The following is a 17,500-nucleotide window of genomic DNA, read 5'->3' on the forward strand; positions in this document are numbered from 1 at the left end:
ATGGCCTCATTCCAAAAGCCCAATCAGCCGATAAAGTCGGCAGCGCCCTGTCACACAGTGCCCTACACACAGGCATGTTAAACGATAGCAGAGCTGGCCCTGACAAAGTGCAGGAACCCACAGGCAAGACAATAATTCTACCTGTGATCTAACAAAACACACATTTAGGTGGAAAAACAATCCTTCTCCTTTTGTGGATGACTGTTCTATGATATAAATGATCAATGATAAATGAAAATATATCTTATGGTGTGGTCATTAATAAAGTCTATTGTAAACCATATTTGTTGAGTTGATGATGCCGACACATAATAATTCCCACACATAATAAATAATGGGAGCTGTGTGGCAAATATGCATAATAATAATCATATCACGTTATATGCAAATGATAGTGTCTTTAAGGTCACATGTGATAATACCTGATCTGTGACAGTTCTCTATAATTGCATGGATGACATGCCCTCTGTGATCTAACCACCTTCATCTTGAACAATTGACTTTCATCGTTTTGTATTTTGGCGTTTATCCTACTGGAATATTGTACTAAATATGAAAATGAACAAAATATAGTTTTGTTGAGGTTGGTTATTCCAATCGCTCTGTGTGTGTGTGTGTGTGTGTGTGTGTGTGTGTGTGCGCATGTGTGTGTGTTCAGCAGACAGGTTGTAGAAAAAAAATTGTGTGAGAGAGATGGTTTGAAGTAATGAAAACGTTACCTTTGCCAAGCAATCCCCAAAGTATCCTCAGTGGCACTGGGGCCATAATGCCTGCCGTTTTGATTCATGGTCCAGTCACATATCCTCAGCTGTCAATTGAAACCTAGCAGTCAGACACGGGCCAGCACAACTTCCACTTTGATTTCACTACACAAAGCAATGCATGCAACAAAGCCTACAGCAGCCTCAAACACAGTCCCTAACCATTACTGCTACATTTTCATCAAAATATGAAAAAAGAATATCTAAAAAAAAATAATTGCATGTCAGTCATCATCATTCAGTTACACTTGACTAGATCATCTTTCTTTAGTAAGAAATCTATGTAAAGGAGAACAAATATAGAAACACAAAGCATGCATTGACAATTAGTACTATACTCATTTAACTGACCTGGAAGCAAAAGAAAGAGGTTAGTTTACAAAATGTGAGTCATGTCAAAAGGCAGTCATTCATCTATGAGGGGGCTAGCCCCTGTAGTTAGCCGATGTCCCCATGCATTCCACCGCTTACATGCATCGTGTCATTAGCACCTCCTGTGCGTACAGTAGTAATGCGCGGTGCATGGTTAATCTAGAGACAAGCTCTCTGAAGTATCCATGCCTGTCACGGCAATAGACACGACGTTTCTAGTCAAAGCAGGCAAACTACAGGTATCCCAATAGGATATACCCCTTGTCTGTGAGTTTAACCCCAAGATGATGAAATCGATACACCTACTCTGGGATGTGTCTTTGTGCAATAATATGGATGGGAGAGTAGTGCCTAAGTATTCTGACAGCTGTCTGACAACTTCACACACACACACACACACACACACACACACACACACACACACACACACACACACACACACATTAAGTAAGCTTAAACACAAAGCCACACATAAATCAAGCACACTCAAGTACATTATGCGCGCGCACACACACGTGTCCACCATCCTACGCAGAGCTTCTGTATCTCTGCCAATACCAAGCTAACCTTGCCCCTTAGTCAACACGTCCATTTGGTAATGCATCATGAAAAACTGCACCGTGAGCAGTCTTCCGGCTGCACAGGCAGTACGAGGAGAAGGAGCTCTTAAGAGGTTTTTAATCAGATATACTCACACACTGAATATTCAGATCCATTTATGGCGGTCAAAAGCATTAGCCCCTTTTCTCAGGGCACCTGCACACAAGACCGAGTGGTTTTCCACTGCGGTAAATCTTGAGTTGAATAATTGATTTCCTGCAGTTCCTGTATCATGTTTATATCTAAATATGTGACGGTGCCTACAGTATCGAATCAATTATCCATTGTAAGAAAAATATTGACATCAAGAGGCACTAAAGAATTTAAATGACGCTGAACACAGAGAAGGGCCAACAAAGATGAGATTGCTTTTCAGTATGAGGGATTTCATGTCATGCGCGTACTTGGACAGAAACATATTTATCTCAATACTCTGAGGTGACCTGAACATCTTCAAGTCTTCATCCTGATCGTCCAACAACATTTGAACCTGCAACTGTGGGCCTAAATTGGGAGTGATACATGTCACAGTACTTCAACTGTGTGCTAAGCATTGTGCAGCATCAACAGTGGAGTAAACTGCATTGTATTTAGCTTCAGAAACAGAGAAGCCTATCTTTCTCCAGGATCACAGGCGTGTGGTTGCTGACACCAAACCTCACACCACCCATGCTCCTGCCCAGGGCCCAGCCCGCTGCCTTGACAAAGCTTTGAGAGAATGCGCCGGCTGTGCCAGACGCGCCAACCCTCTCTCCCTACGCTCTGTGCCACCACTCCTCCAGGGGCTCGCCATCTGTCCGCTGGTGCTGCCAGATCAGAGTGGCAGGAGTAAAGGACGTCAGACGTAGCCGAGGAACGTTAGCAAACAGATGCGGGCAGATTGAGGATTAGCATCCTTCCTTAGATAATACCAAATGACATCTGATCAGCCATCGCTCCCAACCATAGATATGGTTGCATTCCCTGGTGGGGTTAACCAAGGGAATACATGAATGGGAGCCTTTTTCACTGATTTTTTCGCCAAGGAATGGTAGAGCAGGTGTGTGTGTGTGTGTGTGTGAGTGTGTGTGTGTGTGTGTGTGTGTGTGTGCGTGCGTGCGTGCGTACGTGTGTGTGTGTGTGCGTGCGTGCGTGCGTGCGTGTGTGTGTGTGTGTGTGTGTATGTGTGATGTGTGTGGGTAAGAAGACTACAACTGCATGCTGGGATAGCATCGACAGTGTGACCACACTTGAAATATGACGCCTTGGCGTTGGTGAAACTCATACACCTTGTGTCTACTACCCGGTCGACCCACCTGCCAACAAAGGCCTCCAATAGGACTGGAAGTGTCAATACATCTTATGAATCCGCGCAATAAATGTCCCCCCAACATTACAATAAAGACAAAGACAGAGTATCTATGACACTGTTTACTCCACGGGGGCCTGTCTCGATAACCGCAGGTTCAAAGAGTCAGAAATCATACCACGGAACACAAACAAAGACTGTGACAAATAGAAGCACGATGATGAATGGCTTATTGTATCCACCAGTCTATTTCTATTCATGTGATATTCTGCTTGCGGTGTAAAAGTAAAGAACACTCAACTATGCCTGTGTCAAGAGGTCTTGTTCAGTCTAACGATCCGTGCAAGTATTTGTATTGTATTGTTGGTTAGCCTTGCCACCACCGAAAAGAATAGTGTCACCGCGCTAATCTTTAATAGCAACACTGCCACATATACTTTCCCCATTTCTTGGCATCACGTTTATTGCAAAACTTCATATCGCAATTTGTGATTCAATGATGAGTAGTGAGTGTACGGTACGAGAGGGGGAAGCGGAATCTAAACGACGAATATGAGATTCGCGCTCAAGAAGTACTATAGTTTTGATTAACAACAGAGCTTGTGAGAAGAACCTACAGTACTAGTTCATTCGTTCTGATCAATACATGGTCTTCTAAGGATGTTATGTTTTGTCCAGAAAAAAGTAATTAGAGGCTAAAGATTAATTATCTCTATTTGTTATTGTTAAGCCGGCGCTCAGTTGTTCTGTGATTGGGGCACATGTCAACAGATAAAGGCCGACAGCCAGGGGGAGGATTTTGGGCCCTACTCAAATCTAGTGAGTCATAGGATTTTATTAGGATATTGTAGCTGCTGTTTGGTGTCTTTGTGTTCAACTGACAGAACTAGCAGGGCTACTCGAAAATGTGTAATACAAACTCTGTAACACTGCCCAGATGAATCCTCCCCCGTCCAAGGGAAAGCATTGCATCCGTAACAAACTCCACATTTTCCGCCTGCTCTACCTTAGCCAAACTGGAGAGAGGAATAGAGGCAGGCTTTGTCATTATGGGGCAGAAGAAAAACCACTGATTATTATGTAGCCGCGTGCAGATGCATTCAATTAGCGGTGGTTTGGAGAAGCCCTGGCCTCAGACCAGGCCTTTCAATAAGGATGGGCTGGCGTTCAACACAGCCTTTCCCATCCTCCTCCACCGCGACGCTCCTAACCTCACACACTTCAGCTGCCGCATCAGCCCAGGCTCACCGCGGTGACAGCCGCCCGACGCCAACAACAGTCTGTCTGGCCGTACACTATCTGGTAATGTGTGTCACCATAGACGTACAGTCTGTCTGGCACTGTCAAGACACTGTTTACCCCATACCAAAAATGTATATTTCAAATAAATATATTTCAAAGTATAAAACACAATACTTAATAAAAAACGTTTTAAAAAATCCTTTCATATCATTGCTTATCCTATTCACCTAAAATCTACTGTAGGCTCTTGTGAGAGCATCCTTCATACTGTAGTTTGGTGTTGAGACCTGAGGTCGCTCTGACTTTCACTACTGAGGTTAGCCACAAATATGCTCACGCTGAATCACTCTTCCAACTCTGACAGCATAATGCCTCAGCCATTTCTTTTCTGAAGTCCAGAGTGACAGGTTCATAAACAATGTTCAGGGCTGGAGGAGCGTCTAAGAGGGACTGATAATGCATCTATGTTCTGCCTGATGTCACATGAAAACTATGGGGTACACTACAGATGAAGGAGTCTTTAGCTGTGACAATTGTCTTGTACTGTATCTGTTCCAGAGGATTGAGTTTTGGGATATGGGACAGAAAGGTCTCTGATCTTTAGGGAAAAAAAGGCTAGGAGGGAGAGAGGGAGGGAGGTGGGGGGGGGGGGGAGAGGGAACATAAGGTGTGTTGGGGGTTGGCGTCTCACCTGTTGCTGGTGGAGGAAGGCAGGGTCTCTAGGGCTCAGTCCTACAAAACGATTGGCTGTAGGGGTGCCCGGGGAGTAGCCTGGAGAACACGCACAAACACAACATTTTGTCAACCGTTGTCATTCTAAGAACATATGTCTGAAAATAAATGATGTCAGTAAGAAGTATTACACAAATAAAAATCAGTCATAGAGAAATGTAAAATTGGATGGGTACTGGTGGTCCGTGTTGAGGTCAGGGGGATTAGGTTTGCCAGGGTGGTGGTGGGTACTGTACCTTCTGTGGATGTGGTGATGGGCTTAGTGTCGGGCATGGAGAGGGAAACGGGTCGCACGGCTCCGTGGTGTGGGGAGGGGGCCAGGACCGGGGTGAAGTGGCCTGGGACCTTCCCCACTACCTGGCCACTGCTGTTGGGCTGAGGGGCACAGAGAGGAGAGGCGGGGGGGGGGGGGGGGGGGGTTGGGTCAGTCAGTCACACAAACTCTACCTCTGTTGTTCTGTGCAATATTTCATCAAGATGGCATGATGATTACATGGAAGTAACTCTCAAAAGTTCCAATCATGTTTGTCGTTGATTTAAAACGTTTTCTTTTAGCTCTGTGTAGCTTCGCTGATCTTTCAAGACCAGTGCTAGACTGAGAGAGAGAGAGAGAGAGGGGGGGGGGGGGGGGGGGGGGGAGAGAGAGAGAGAAAGAAAAGAGAGCTAGGGGGAGCTACTCTTTCAGACGGCTGGAGACAGTCTGTGGCATTGACTCCGCGGCGCCCTAAGTTCAAACCTCAAACAGGCCTTTATGAAAAAGAATTGTGTCCACAGGGTTCCTTAAAATGTGAATAGAATGTTTAATTAGAGTGTAATATAATCTGCGTTAAAGCAAGCATAAAAACATTCTGGCGCCCGTCCATGGGATTATAAACGCTGTGTTATTTGTCCCTCCCTTCCCCCCTTCCCCCCCGTTCCCTCCCCATCACTAGCACCCCAGCGGAGGCCAGTAATTCTGCAAAAGAGCCGGGCCCCGGCAACGGCAAATATTTACGACCTTTATCATTCCCCGCGGTTTTCTCTCGAGTAATAGTCTCAGTCCTGGAGATCTGTCCGTCTATGAGCCCTTTGTTTACAGTGAGAACAGTGGGGATATAAAACTCACATAAATATCTCACGGCTCTCTCATCTCATAGAAACACCCCCCTCTCTCATCCCCCCCCCTCTCTTACAGTCACACACAAGGCTCAGTGTCTACACAACGTACAAAGTCTTGTGTCTGATTTATTGTAGGTTGTTTCTTAATAAATACTGTTATGCGCTGCCATAATTATATTTGTTTAGAGAAAAAAAGCCTGAGATTACTTTTGAATATTGAGTTACTGCTCTTAACTGTGCATTTCAATTATTATGATAAGGCTGGAGAGAAAACCTCTAAGGCGACTGCATAACTGTTAATTTATTTTATTTATTTGTTTAGAACAGGATCGAAAAACGAGGTGCTTTATTTCAACCCCTGAAAACCGGCCGTTCTCTACAGTTTTATAGTTCTATATCAATCAAAATTATGTAAGTGCTAAAACACACCCAAGAGAATCATTTATTTGCTTATGGTGAGTGTCATTAAAATGTTAAGGAGTGTAACATATGTCAAATTCATTGAAATGTTAAGGTTTCTAATTTCGACACTGTCAGAAGGTTTTTCAGTGATTCAATACAATTCAACTCTGCTATTCTGTACAACTTCCCCCGAAAAGCAACAATCTATATAAGATCATCAGCATACAGTATCATGTACATTATTACATATTATTATACAGTATCATGTACATTATTACACTAGCTTGCTCGTGAGTCAAGTGGCTCAACAAGAAGCTGTTTTCTGGAGCTCTCCACCACGGTCCTCCTACTCACCTGGCTGCTCTGTGGGCTGGACGGGTCGTACGGCGGCACGTAGCTCTTGAGAGAGTCGGCTGGGTTGAGGTGGGGTGGGTAGCGGATGGTGGGGTGGGAGAAGTAGGGTGACGGGGCGGGGGGCAGAATGGCCGAGGCGGAGAACTGCAGGGGCGAGTGTGGGGGAGGGCTCCTCGTCGATATAACTGAGGTGACACACAGAGAGAGAGAGAGAGAGAGAGAGAGAGAGAGAGATAGAGAGAGAGAGAGAGAGAGAGAGAGAGAGAGAGAAATTGCACAATGAACAGTACATTCATGGAAAATAAGAGGTGGTCACACTTAAAACAAAGAATAGCTCTGTCTTATAAAGTCTTCATGAAGCCCTCAAGGTCTATAGACGGTGCTAAACATTGAATCACGATGTCGTGTTAGTTGTGACAGGACACATGGAGGGATGGGAGGATTGCTGAGTGAGCATGTCTTCGCAAGGTGCTTACCACTGTGTCCTACACCTGTTAGACCTGGGTGGTGGTGCTGCGGGAAAGTGCTGAGTCGTGGGGAGGAGTCCTGCGGGGAGGTGGGGCTAAAGAGCGGCTTCTCCGGCTTCTTCATGGTGGGAGAGGACATGTCTGCTGGAGAAGGGCAAACACACAGGACCTGGTCAGCAGGGTCGCAAGGCTCCTTTTAGAGTCAGGAGTTTTTTTAACCTAAAAAACTCCAGGAGGCCCTCGTTTTTAAGGCTATAACTAGATTAAAGATAGAGGGTTGCACATCCTCCCGACTGCATATTTAATGCCTTTGTCCGGATATAACTAGAGGCCACAATTTCTCCTGGTTTACAAACGACTGCCTGTGCGCACGTCTTATCTGACACATGTATATTACCAGTGAGTTTACCTGGTCATAGTCATGGAGTACCAATAACATTGCCTGACTCTATATGGGGAAAAAATCCAGTGTATAAACATTGTAATGCGAGCTTCAACAACACTGGCCCTTTTCCTTTTCATGCCATGGCGGCGTAGGCTTGTCGTTGCTGTTATGGTACACAGTGAGCATGTTCCAACAGCCACCCGCACACGCAATGATGTTTGCATGTTCCATAAGCAAGGCATGATCATAGGACTGAGCATGGTGTAAGAGAGGGGTTTAGTCTGTGTTTAGTGGTGATGGTCCCTTCATAACACTATATCAAGTGTTTTCAAGTGTTTCTGGTCCCGTCCTGTCACAACTGACACAAGGTCTTTGTGTGTATAAGTCTCAGACGCTGTGTCTCCTTTCCCCTCAATACCTGCATAACCCTTCTGGTTCAGGCATATCTACATTATTAGTGGCCTCTCTTTTCCCACAATAGGGATGGATCCACCTGCCAAAGAGGGAAAGGTGACGCATCTCCAGTGAGGAGAGGGACAATGGGGTCTGGAATCCTGGGGATTTCCCACTCCCTGGTTGTAAAGGAAGCGGCTTAAGTGTTTTAGCGTTTTGTCAACAGGAGAAATACCTGTGAGAAGATGGATGGATAGCTTCATCCATCTCTAATTATCATGTAAGAGAAATATGAAGACTGCTAGGTTGCTATGGTTGTCTTTTGCCTTGACCTTTTTAAATATGTTTTTAGGGCAGTTTTGCTTTATTGGGATGGAGACAGTAGAGATTGACAGGAAGGATGGGAGAGAGAGGAGGGATGACATGCAAGATAGGTCGAGGGTCGGAATCGAACCAGGAACCTTGCGATTATGTGGTAAGCGCATTAGTGTGCTACGCCACTAAGCGCCCCTGCCTTGACCTTTTTGGGATATTTTGTTTTGAAGACATGTTGAATATCTTTGAGGTAATATTTGTTGCAAATGGACATTCAGGTAGACTGGCCACTAACAGAAGTTTATATACATTTATATCAATTAAATTAAATACAAGTACTTTATCTGATAGAAGTTGAGCAACCTATACAAGGGCAATCATAGCAACCCTTTAGCCCAAAAAAACAGATTGTTTTTGAAGGTGCCAAGATCAATGGAAGGCTGCATATTTCTGCTGTATAACAGCTGTTTTTTATCAGCCACTTATCGAGTGAAGATTTCAGTGCAGCACCAAAAATATGTATGAGCAGCTACACGGTGAAACAGTCAAACTGAAAGCCATTTCAAAATGCTTACTTTCAAGGAGCAAAATGCATGGCAGAATCACAGTATTCTTTGTGCTCTGTAAAATCTTTGTCAGACTAGCCCATGTGCAAGAAATGACCATTTGGCACCTTGGATGGCCTCATATGGGTTTAATATCAGCCTCCCTCTTTTTAAATTCCCTCTTTACACAGTAATGGTTCTCTTATGAGTGTTTCCGCCCCTCTCCTTCCCTCTCCTTCCATCTTCTCTACTCCCTTACTGTAGCATGTCTTCTCTGAAACTCTCAGGTCTAAAAACGAAGCAGCAGGACGAGAAAAAAAAAAAAAGAGGCTCATTTATACTTAACGGCAGTGGAACATTATGTACCCGAGTATTTGATCTGTCATGGAGAGATGAGAGGCGTCCCTCTACTACATCTCTGAAGCTTAACCCGGGGGGAAGGAGTTGGTAGAGAGCAATCTGGAAACACGGGACAGTAAGGCCTTAATGAAATGGGCCACAGGCTCTGCTCTGCACCAGGAGACAAGGTAATGAGACATGCACCCGCTCCCTGGAGGATCTCCCCTCTCTCTCTCTCTCTCTCTCTCTCTCTCTCTCTCTCTCTGCCTGTCACTGCTGGAGCTTGCAGGGCACTGGACGGCCCACCAACTGGGCCTGCCACCTGTTGAGTCAGACTCCAGCTCCACCGAGACCTACTCATCTAAGTCAGGTTCAAACAGAAGCCGCCACACCTGCCCATGTCCCAACACACACACACACACACACACACACACACACACACACACATGCACCCGTTCACCCCCGCCCTACCCCTCACTCTCTTGCAGCCTAACAACACTGCAGGTTTCTATATATAGCTCTCCTCTCACAGCCAGTACAGCCAGTACAACTTGACATACAAATAGCATCATCTGCACAAGCGCAGCACTACTGTAGCTCTAACCAACCAACACTTTAACACTTTACACCATAAAGCTGATCTGTCTCTGCACAGAAACAGACATAGTCAAATGCCTCCAGAAGCCAACTGTTGCTCTGTCAATCCAGCTAACATTGGTCCAACTGCCACAGATAATTCTTCTAACCTTCAAACTCAATCCGACACTGCAGCTCTTTCTCAGATTATACTTTAGTCAAACCCCTCCCAGCCTACTCCATGCAACACTGCGGCTCTCACTAGCACCGAAGACAGAACAGGAAGCACTGACGTGGCGAGAAAAAAAAAGCCCCCAAATACCATACAACTGAACAACACTACAGACCATCAACTGGGGAACGTTCTCACAAGTTCAGAGATGATTTAAGGCCTGATTTCCTGTAAAAGGATACTTGCACAGAGCCTGTTTATTGTAACCACAAACTGGTGGAGAAGAGAAAACAAAACGAGCAATGCAAATCAAATCAACAGACGCAGAAGCTATGTGGAAGGTTATAAATCATAGGTAACAAAAACAAACCATCACTCTCACTGTGGGAAGACTGGCTGGTCATTTAAAACATTTGCATACTGTAGAAAACATTATGGTGGCCTTAACCGTCAGAAGGATTTGGAAATACATTCATAATTTGGCCTAGACCTGTCACAACAAAGTTGAATGAGTTCATGTCAAGTGAATAGAGAAGGAGGAGGAACGAGGTGCCATACAGGTTTAGCAACAATGTGGGTTCGCGGCGGAGCTGAGAAACACTGGGAACACCTTTCCTCACTGGTACACAGCAGCACACACATACTGGAGACCTGAGGTGAAAGCCCTTACAATTAAGCATGAACATTCTCTCACAGAAGAGCACGCACGCACGCACCCACGCACCCACGCACGCACGCACGCACACTCCCGCTCACCTTGTTCTCGTTCATGCCAGGTTCGGCTGCCACTGGCGGGTGAGCTAGGGGAAGAGTAGAAGTCAGGGCCAGTGGGACTTGTCTCCATGCTCTCCTCATGGTTGATGGTCTTGGGCCTTTTACTGCAGGGCATGAAGGAGCAGTTGTGAGTCAACAACAACAGAATGGGTCAGGTCTTTTCTCCTGAGGCATCGTCTAACGAGTTGCCTCCCACATAATTGCAATCTGTAGAAGATCCCCCACAGAAAACAATTTTGAACTCCCTCCCTCAAAGTTCTCAAGAGCTGGATCCATTATTTCTAGATGTACTGCATTAGCTGGTGCGGATGGCTGGAGACTAACAGAAAGAGGACAGGGTATATACAGCCCTGCAGTAGACTGACCTGCCGGGAGGAGAGGAGAGGGAGCGATGGAGCCCCACGCTGGAGTTCAGGTCATGGTAGTACGGCTGACTAGGCATGTCCGCCATGGAGAAGTTGCCCCCTGCTCCCTGGGTGATGGGCGCTACAGATGTGGGAGAGAAGAAAAAAAAAGACAGAAAGAACTGGTCACTGGTATGCTAACGGCTACGTTACTGTTCACTGTTGACCCAGGCTCTTTGACCTCACCTGTAAAGTGCTTTCGGTTTGTGATAAGGGCCCATGCAAATAAAATGGCAGTTATGATCCTTTTTTGCTGTCGGATCCCTGATTGACGGGTAATGTGGGGGTCATTGATATGACTTAGTCTTAGACAATCTAATCATTAACCAAGGGATCTTAACAGCGTGACAACAGTGCAACAGTCCAATCTGCACCTCAATGATTCACTGTGCAAAAGGCTGTCTGTGATCCTACCTACGGTCGACGTGAGAGATCATGTTTCAGGGCAGGACAGCTGACTTTCTCCAAAAGCACTTGTACTGTACAGTAAATCTGCTTCCTCTCTTAAAGCAGAACCCTGCGAGGGGGGGTAGTGAGAGTAGGCTGGTTGGTCTGGAGTCGATGAGAGACTGGAGTGTGTGGTGGAGTCTGTTGTGGTCTGAGGTTCACCACTGGCATGAGCTCAGCCAGCCTCTGCACTGGCAACCTGCTGCAGCCCTGGCACTGCAACCCCAACCCCGGCTGTGGCAGCATTCTCCCCCCCCACCCAAGGGCATTGAGAATGGGCCATGTTTTAATGCTCTGCCAACGACACCCACCCACCCCCCCCCCCCATAGCCCTCCCCTCCACCCACTCTTCTCTCTCTTTCTCTCTCTCTGGCATTGTGTAATATGTGCGATGTCACTTGGTTGAACTGCCTGTCAAGCTATTCCACGCCATCTATGACCTGACCTCTTGACTTCCCAAATCTAAACACAGTGCAAGCAATAATTACATGTTACTGCTCTATAACTGTAATTTTAAAACTTTAGAGTTAAATACAAATATAGAAATACTGCAATTGTATACCAGTCACTCACGCGTTTCATTCAGGTTAATAGAAAGAAACCTTTTATAAGCATTGAACCCAGTCTTGGGTCCTATTTTTCCCTTTTCACCGCTAATGAATATCCTCACTGAGAGCTGGGATTGCAATGCAGCCTTGAATTCCGGAGCTGACTTTGATGGACTTCAAAGCGTCTCTCAAGAGCCCAGGGAGTGCAAAGGGAGCTGCATTGACGGACAGACGACCAATCAGAAATCTACCACAAGAGAGCAGGCTGAGTGAGTGACAATTCCTGTGTGTGCATCGGCCTCTTTACATTTCCATTTGATTTGATCTCACCTTACTTTAAGCAGGTACTAATGAGGTACTGTAAACAACTACATATGCACACAACAGTACTGAGACACTACCCCCTGAGTTGCACATTTTTATTCGAGCCCAGCGCAAGCACTTCTGATTCAACTCAACAAGAGCTTGGTGATAAGTACTTGCATTGGGTGTTTTAGTGCTGGGCTAGAACAAAAGTGTGCAACCATGGGGGTAGCCCACGACCAGAGTTGAGAAACACTGGTATATACAGTACTGTGTGTAATAACAAAAAGGCTACACGTGTGTGACATGGCACTGAGCAACAAGCCATGTTGTCCATGGTGTGACACAGAGCACACAGAGAGGCTACATGGCCTCTGAACAGACATACAATGTGTGTTGTGTCAGCGAGTTCTCTGTGCACCCGAGGCCATACCACCCTGTAGGTAGTACAGTAAAGGTACAGTCAATCCTGCCTCAGGGAGACATTGTCCTCAGCTAGCCGAGGAGAGAGATTCCTGAAAGAACATCTGTCATCATCTTTAACAAGGACAGGCATGTCTATGCAAACAAACACACACACACACACACACACACACACACACACACCCAGAGGCATGGGTATACACACACTCATACTGTGTTCTCATGCTGTGGACCTGCTAAACTGGATTTTCTGCACGGATCCAGCACAGCTTCTTCTCTGAGTCAACAACGACAGAACAGTATAGCGTTGGCGTTGATATACTCACTTCTGGACACCCGCACCAGCTCGGAAACACTGAAGACTCCTGATTTGACGAAGCTGTCTTCCAAGTAAACTGTAGACATAAGAACACAAACAGACGATATGTAATTCTTTCTGAAATATGAAAACCTATATGACATATGATGTAAAGGCCTTTTTGCCAGTGGGTGTGAATAATTTCCATAATTTCAGTAGCATTTTGTGATGTTTCAAGTTTGTTAACTGTTAAGGATTACCGGTGAGGCACTTTAAAAGAACAAACATGTTTTAAGATACAAATTAATAGATAATGATAATGAGAAAAAACAAATATTAGTGACACAATTGAAAATAAATGGTGAAACAATGGAGCACAGTGATCCACAGTGAGAAGGCGGAACTCGGCTTGATATTGAGATTGTCAAAATTGACAATAGTCTGTAACATGGAGCCTTTGAAGAACATTATATGAAGGCACAAGCGCAAAAAAACAACTCCATCAGGACCTGTCAGCCTGCCAAGCATCCTAGCACGTCACAGACACCTAAATGGCTTCTCTATTGGTCTCCATTGATGTACTATATGGAGAACACTTGGGCATGCCAACAACATGGTGTGTATGAGGCTAGATTGGCGGCTAGCGACCACCTCTTATAATGCCCCACACAAGCCAGCGGGCGTCAGAGGGGAGGGAACTGTGCCACTGCAGCAGGCCTCCCAGGGTCTGAGTCATTGGCTCAATGGCGTGTTTTACTTGGCAGGGTTATACACAGAACCTGCTCTTGAGGTAGAAAACTAATTATGCTCCCTCTATTTTCATTCCTGGCCTATGATGACATAGTACAGGTCAGTCCAGGAGAGCAACGACGCTGTCAAAGAATTTGTAACGGCCGTTGCAGACTAACTAATAGGCTGGTTAGGTGCAATCTATTGCTTTTATTTCTGGTCAAAAGTGCTCCAAGGCACTCATTTGTAAACGGGAGTGGGTCTTGGGAAATGTTGCTGTTTTGTTTTTTGTTTTGCTTCATCATTGAATGCTTTGTACATGTAGTACATTAAGTTGTCACAGGGAAATTAAAAGTTACATATTGCACCTTTAAGATCTGACACTTCAATCATCAGCCCTATAATGGTTTACCAGAGAAGCCGATACAATGGTCTAACCCAGTATTTCCCAATCGCATTTGTTCTTTAGATCCAGTTAAAGAACAAATCAATCATTCTGTAAAGAGGGAGACTGTGCACAAAGCAATATGCAATAGGAACTCTAAGGGAAGTCTACAGGGACAGTAAAGTAATGACACAAGGGTTGGACAACTTGTACATACCTGGAGGGTTCTTGCCTGGCTCATTGTTACTGGGACTTCCTGACTGCTGTGAGTCTGCAAACACAGATAGAGAACCAGACTTAGTTATCAAATACCAAGAAAGCCATTTAAGGATGGAAACTTCCATTATTATGAATTTCTATAAAGACACACATCAAAAACCAGGTGTCACAGGTGGCCAAGAATCAAGTGTTGCACTTTATACATTATGTACACTTTACATTTCACTGTCCTTTATCCCATGTCCTTATGTAACTGTACTCTTGTGTCCCCATTGACCTGTACTATCTACTATCAGTGTTGATATATGTATGTAGGGCTACACAGAGTAATGGTGACTCCAGAGTACACCTATTTTTCAGCTTCTCAAGAAGCTGTCTGAAGTTTTGATCATCATCTTTCCTCAGCACAGTCCTGGGAGGCCTTGCCAGATGTCTGCAGACGTTGTTGTTGTTTCAGAAAGGAGGATAAGAATAAGATGGGTTGGGGAAGGGAAAGAACAACTTAAAAAAGCCTTGTCTTGTCATGAGCAGCATGTACGAGAAGCGGGGGGGGGGGGGGCTTTGGTAGGAGAACCTCTGATTGACACTGTTACCTCACAGTACCTTTGAGGTAATTAGTCACACTGATGCTACTTCCACCCTAAACCGTCAAGTCACGCTAACGTATACTAAACCGACATTGAAAAGCCAGGCTATAACGTAAACACCACTCTCCCTCACTCTCATACCATACACCACAAAGCCTTAGAGTAGGGGGGACATCAGTGCACAGTGCACACAATAAAGTCAACAAAGTTTGGGAGAGCCCTCCCTCTCGACCCCTCCAACCATACAGGGTAAAAAGGAGCACATGAGGAAGAAGTGGTGTACTGTGCTGTACATGAGTGAATGGCTGGTGTTTGACTTGACTTCCATAATGATTTACACTGTAGGACCCACATGCTCCAAGTGCACAATGAGAAACACAAGGGGAGATATGATCTACGCCTTTAACACTGAGAGTGAGGACAAGAGGCTGGAGACGGTGAACTCAGATAGCCTCCCTTGCAACAACACTCCTTTTCCTGCAAAAGCTCTCATAAGCTCCATTTCAGAGGTAAAGGAGAGAGATTGAGAGAAAAAATGTTGAAGAAAAAACCTGAGAGATTTATTCTCTCTCTCTCTCTCTCTCTCTCTCTCTCTCTCTCTCTCTCTCTCTCTCTCTCTCTCTCTCTCTCTCTCTCTCTCGCTTGCTCCCCCCTCCTCCTAAATTTGACCATTAAACAGCACTGCAAAAACGGAATGTTCTTGGCTGCGGCTCAACAATGACAAAGTAGGGAGGGAACAACACCATACGTTAAGCAAAAAAAAGTATGTTAACCCTGAAAACTCTCAAGTTGAGTTCTCTTACAGGACATGATACAGACATGAAAACAGCTGTGGCCCAAAATCTGAGGTTGTTCGCCTTCTTCCTTTTAATTGCCACCTAGTTTTGTGTAGTTTAATGTACAGTTTAATGTATGTCTCATTTCTCCAGTTTCTTAGCTTGTGTAGTTTAATGGCTTTTAAGATAACGTTTTTCTTTCAGAGAAATTACTCTGGGAGAGAAAAAAAAAACACTCAAATGACATCATCTCATTTTAGCAGAACAGTGTGTGTCTTCATTGACGGCTCAAATGGGAGTCGGTAATTTGACTGACATGCCACCGTCGAGGGTTTTTGTGCGAATGGTTTCTGTCTATCTGGAACCACATGTCCATAAGTGATTGCAGGGAGCTCCCTCTCCGCCCCGTCTCCTCCCACCCTCATGCCACTTTCAGACTCATCCATCAGTCTAGTTAAAACTGCCAACTACATTGCCCTCTCCCAGGAGAGAGAGAGAGAGAGAGAGAGAGAGAGAGAGAGAGAGAGAGAGAAAGAGGGAGAGAGAGAAGGAGAGAGGGTGAGAGAGAGAAAAAGAGAGAGAAGATAGACAGAGCTGGAGGGAGGAAGAGAGGGAGGAAGGAGACAGAGGGAGAGAGGGAGAAGTACTGTAAGAGCTTGTACATCTAGTGTGGAACAGATCACGGCTTTCATTGTGACTGAACAGGCAACCATGACAAAGGACCAGATGGTCTGGGCAATTAAAGAGCCAAAGCAGCATTTTCCTCTGCTAGCCCCACCATAGCCCAGGAGCAGCCAGGAGGAGCCAGGAAGAGCCACCTGGAAGAGTTGAGGTGGGAGCGGGGCATATGGTGTGTCTGTCAGCCCTTCTCCAAGGTTGGAGTGAGTTCTTCACATCTCCGAGCCAGCCGCCACCTCACCTCTGACACTACATTTGACCTTTGACCAGGCAGTAAAACACAGACCACTTTCCAACCGTTTAGATAACGACTTCTATGTTTATGGATAGAGTCAATACAAACTGAAATGCACCTGTCATTAATAACACCATGAACATTTATACAGTACATTGATGAAAAAGGTATAACACTAAAGCACCCAGATATGCTTAATGAAAAGACAATGAAAATAGGGCACGAATTGCACTGTCAGTCAAGCTGCACTGTGCCAAAATGCACCATCCTCTGAAGTCCAGAAATATGTATGACCTTCAAATATTAAGGTCAATTGGACTACAATACTTCATTACGGAAGTCTCTAAAATGTGCCTCATATTTGTTTGATGGTGGCATCTAAATGCATTGTGTGCATATTAGAAATCAGAAATGTTTAAATAATGCAGAAAAGGGAAAGGAAAATCAAGAAGGAAAAAGAGAGCAACTGTATTGTGCAAAATGTCTGTATCCAAAGGTGGCCCATCCAAATTGAAGGCCAATAGTAGTGTTCAAATAAACGTGAGCAACATGTAAATAAACAGTGCGGTCTGCGAGGTAGGGCTCTGCCCTTAGAGCTTGGCAGGGCCTGATCACAGCACAGATACCAGAGACACACGGCCCTTTCCAAAAAC

At 45.2% G+C, this 17,500-nt stretch overlaps 1 protein-coding gene across 3 annotated transcripts in view; it reads right to left on the reverse strand.

Moving 5' to 3' along the window:
* LOC310802182 (nuclear factor 1 B-type) overlaps nt 1–17,500 on the reverse strand; it is a 69,371-nt gene that overhangs the window by 11,321 nt on the left and 40,550 nt on the right. For 2 of the 3 annotated variants that reach the window (XM_083666475.1, XM_083666474.1), the window contains exons 3-11: nt 14,570–14,623; nt 13,267–13,335; nt 11,181–11,301; nt 10,798–10,919; nt 7,326–7,460; nt 6,850–7,034; nt 5,232–5,370; nt 4,955–5,034; nt 720–808 (exon numbers count right to left, since the gene is read on the reverse strand). In XM_083666475.1, coding sequence (XP_083522601.1) covers nt 720–808; nt 4,955–5,034; nt 5,232–5,370; nt 6,850–7,034; nt 7,326–7,460; nt 10,798–10,919; nt 11,181–11,301; nt 13,267–13,335; nt 14,570–14,623 — 994 coding nt within the window. The remainder of the gene's footprint in view (nt 1–719; nt 809–4,954; nt 5,035–5,231; nt 5,371–6,849; nt 7,035–7,325; nt 7,461–10,797; nt 10,920–11,180; nt 11,302–13,266; nt 13,336–14,569; nt 14,624–17,500) is intronic. The other variant, XM_083666476.1, reaches the window with a different exon arrangement.

Source organism: Argentina silus, assembly GCF_951799395.1.
Source record: "Argentina silus genome assembly, chromosome: 1".
Taxonomy (NCBI): Eukaryota; Metazoa; Chordata; class Actinopteri; order Argentiniformes; family Argentinidae; genus Argentina; species Argentina silus.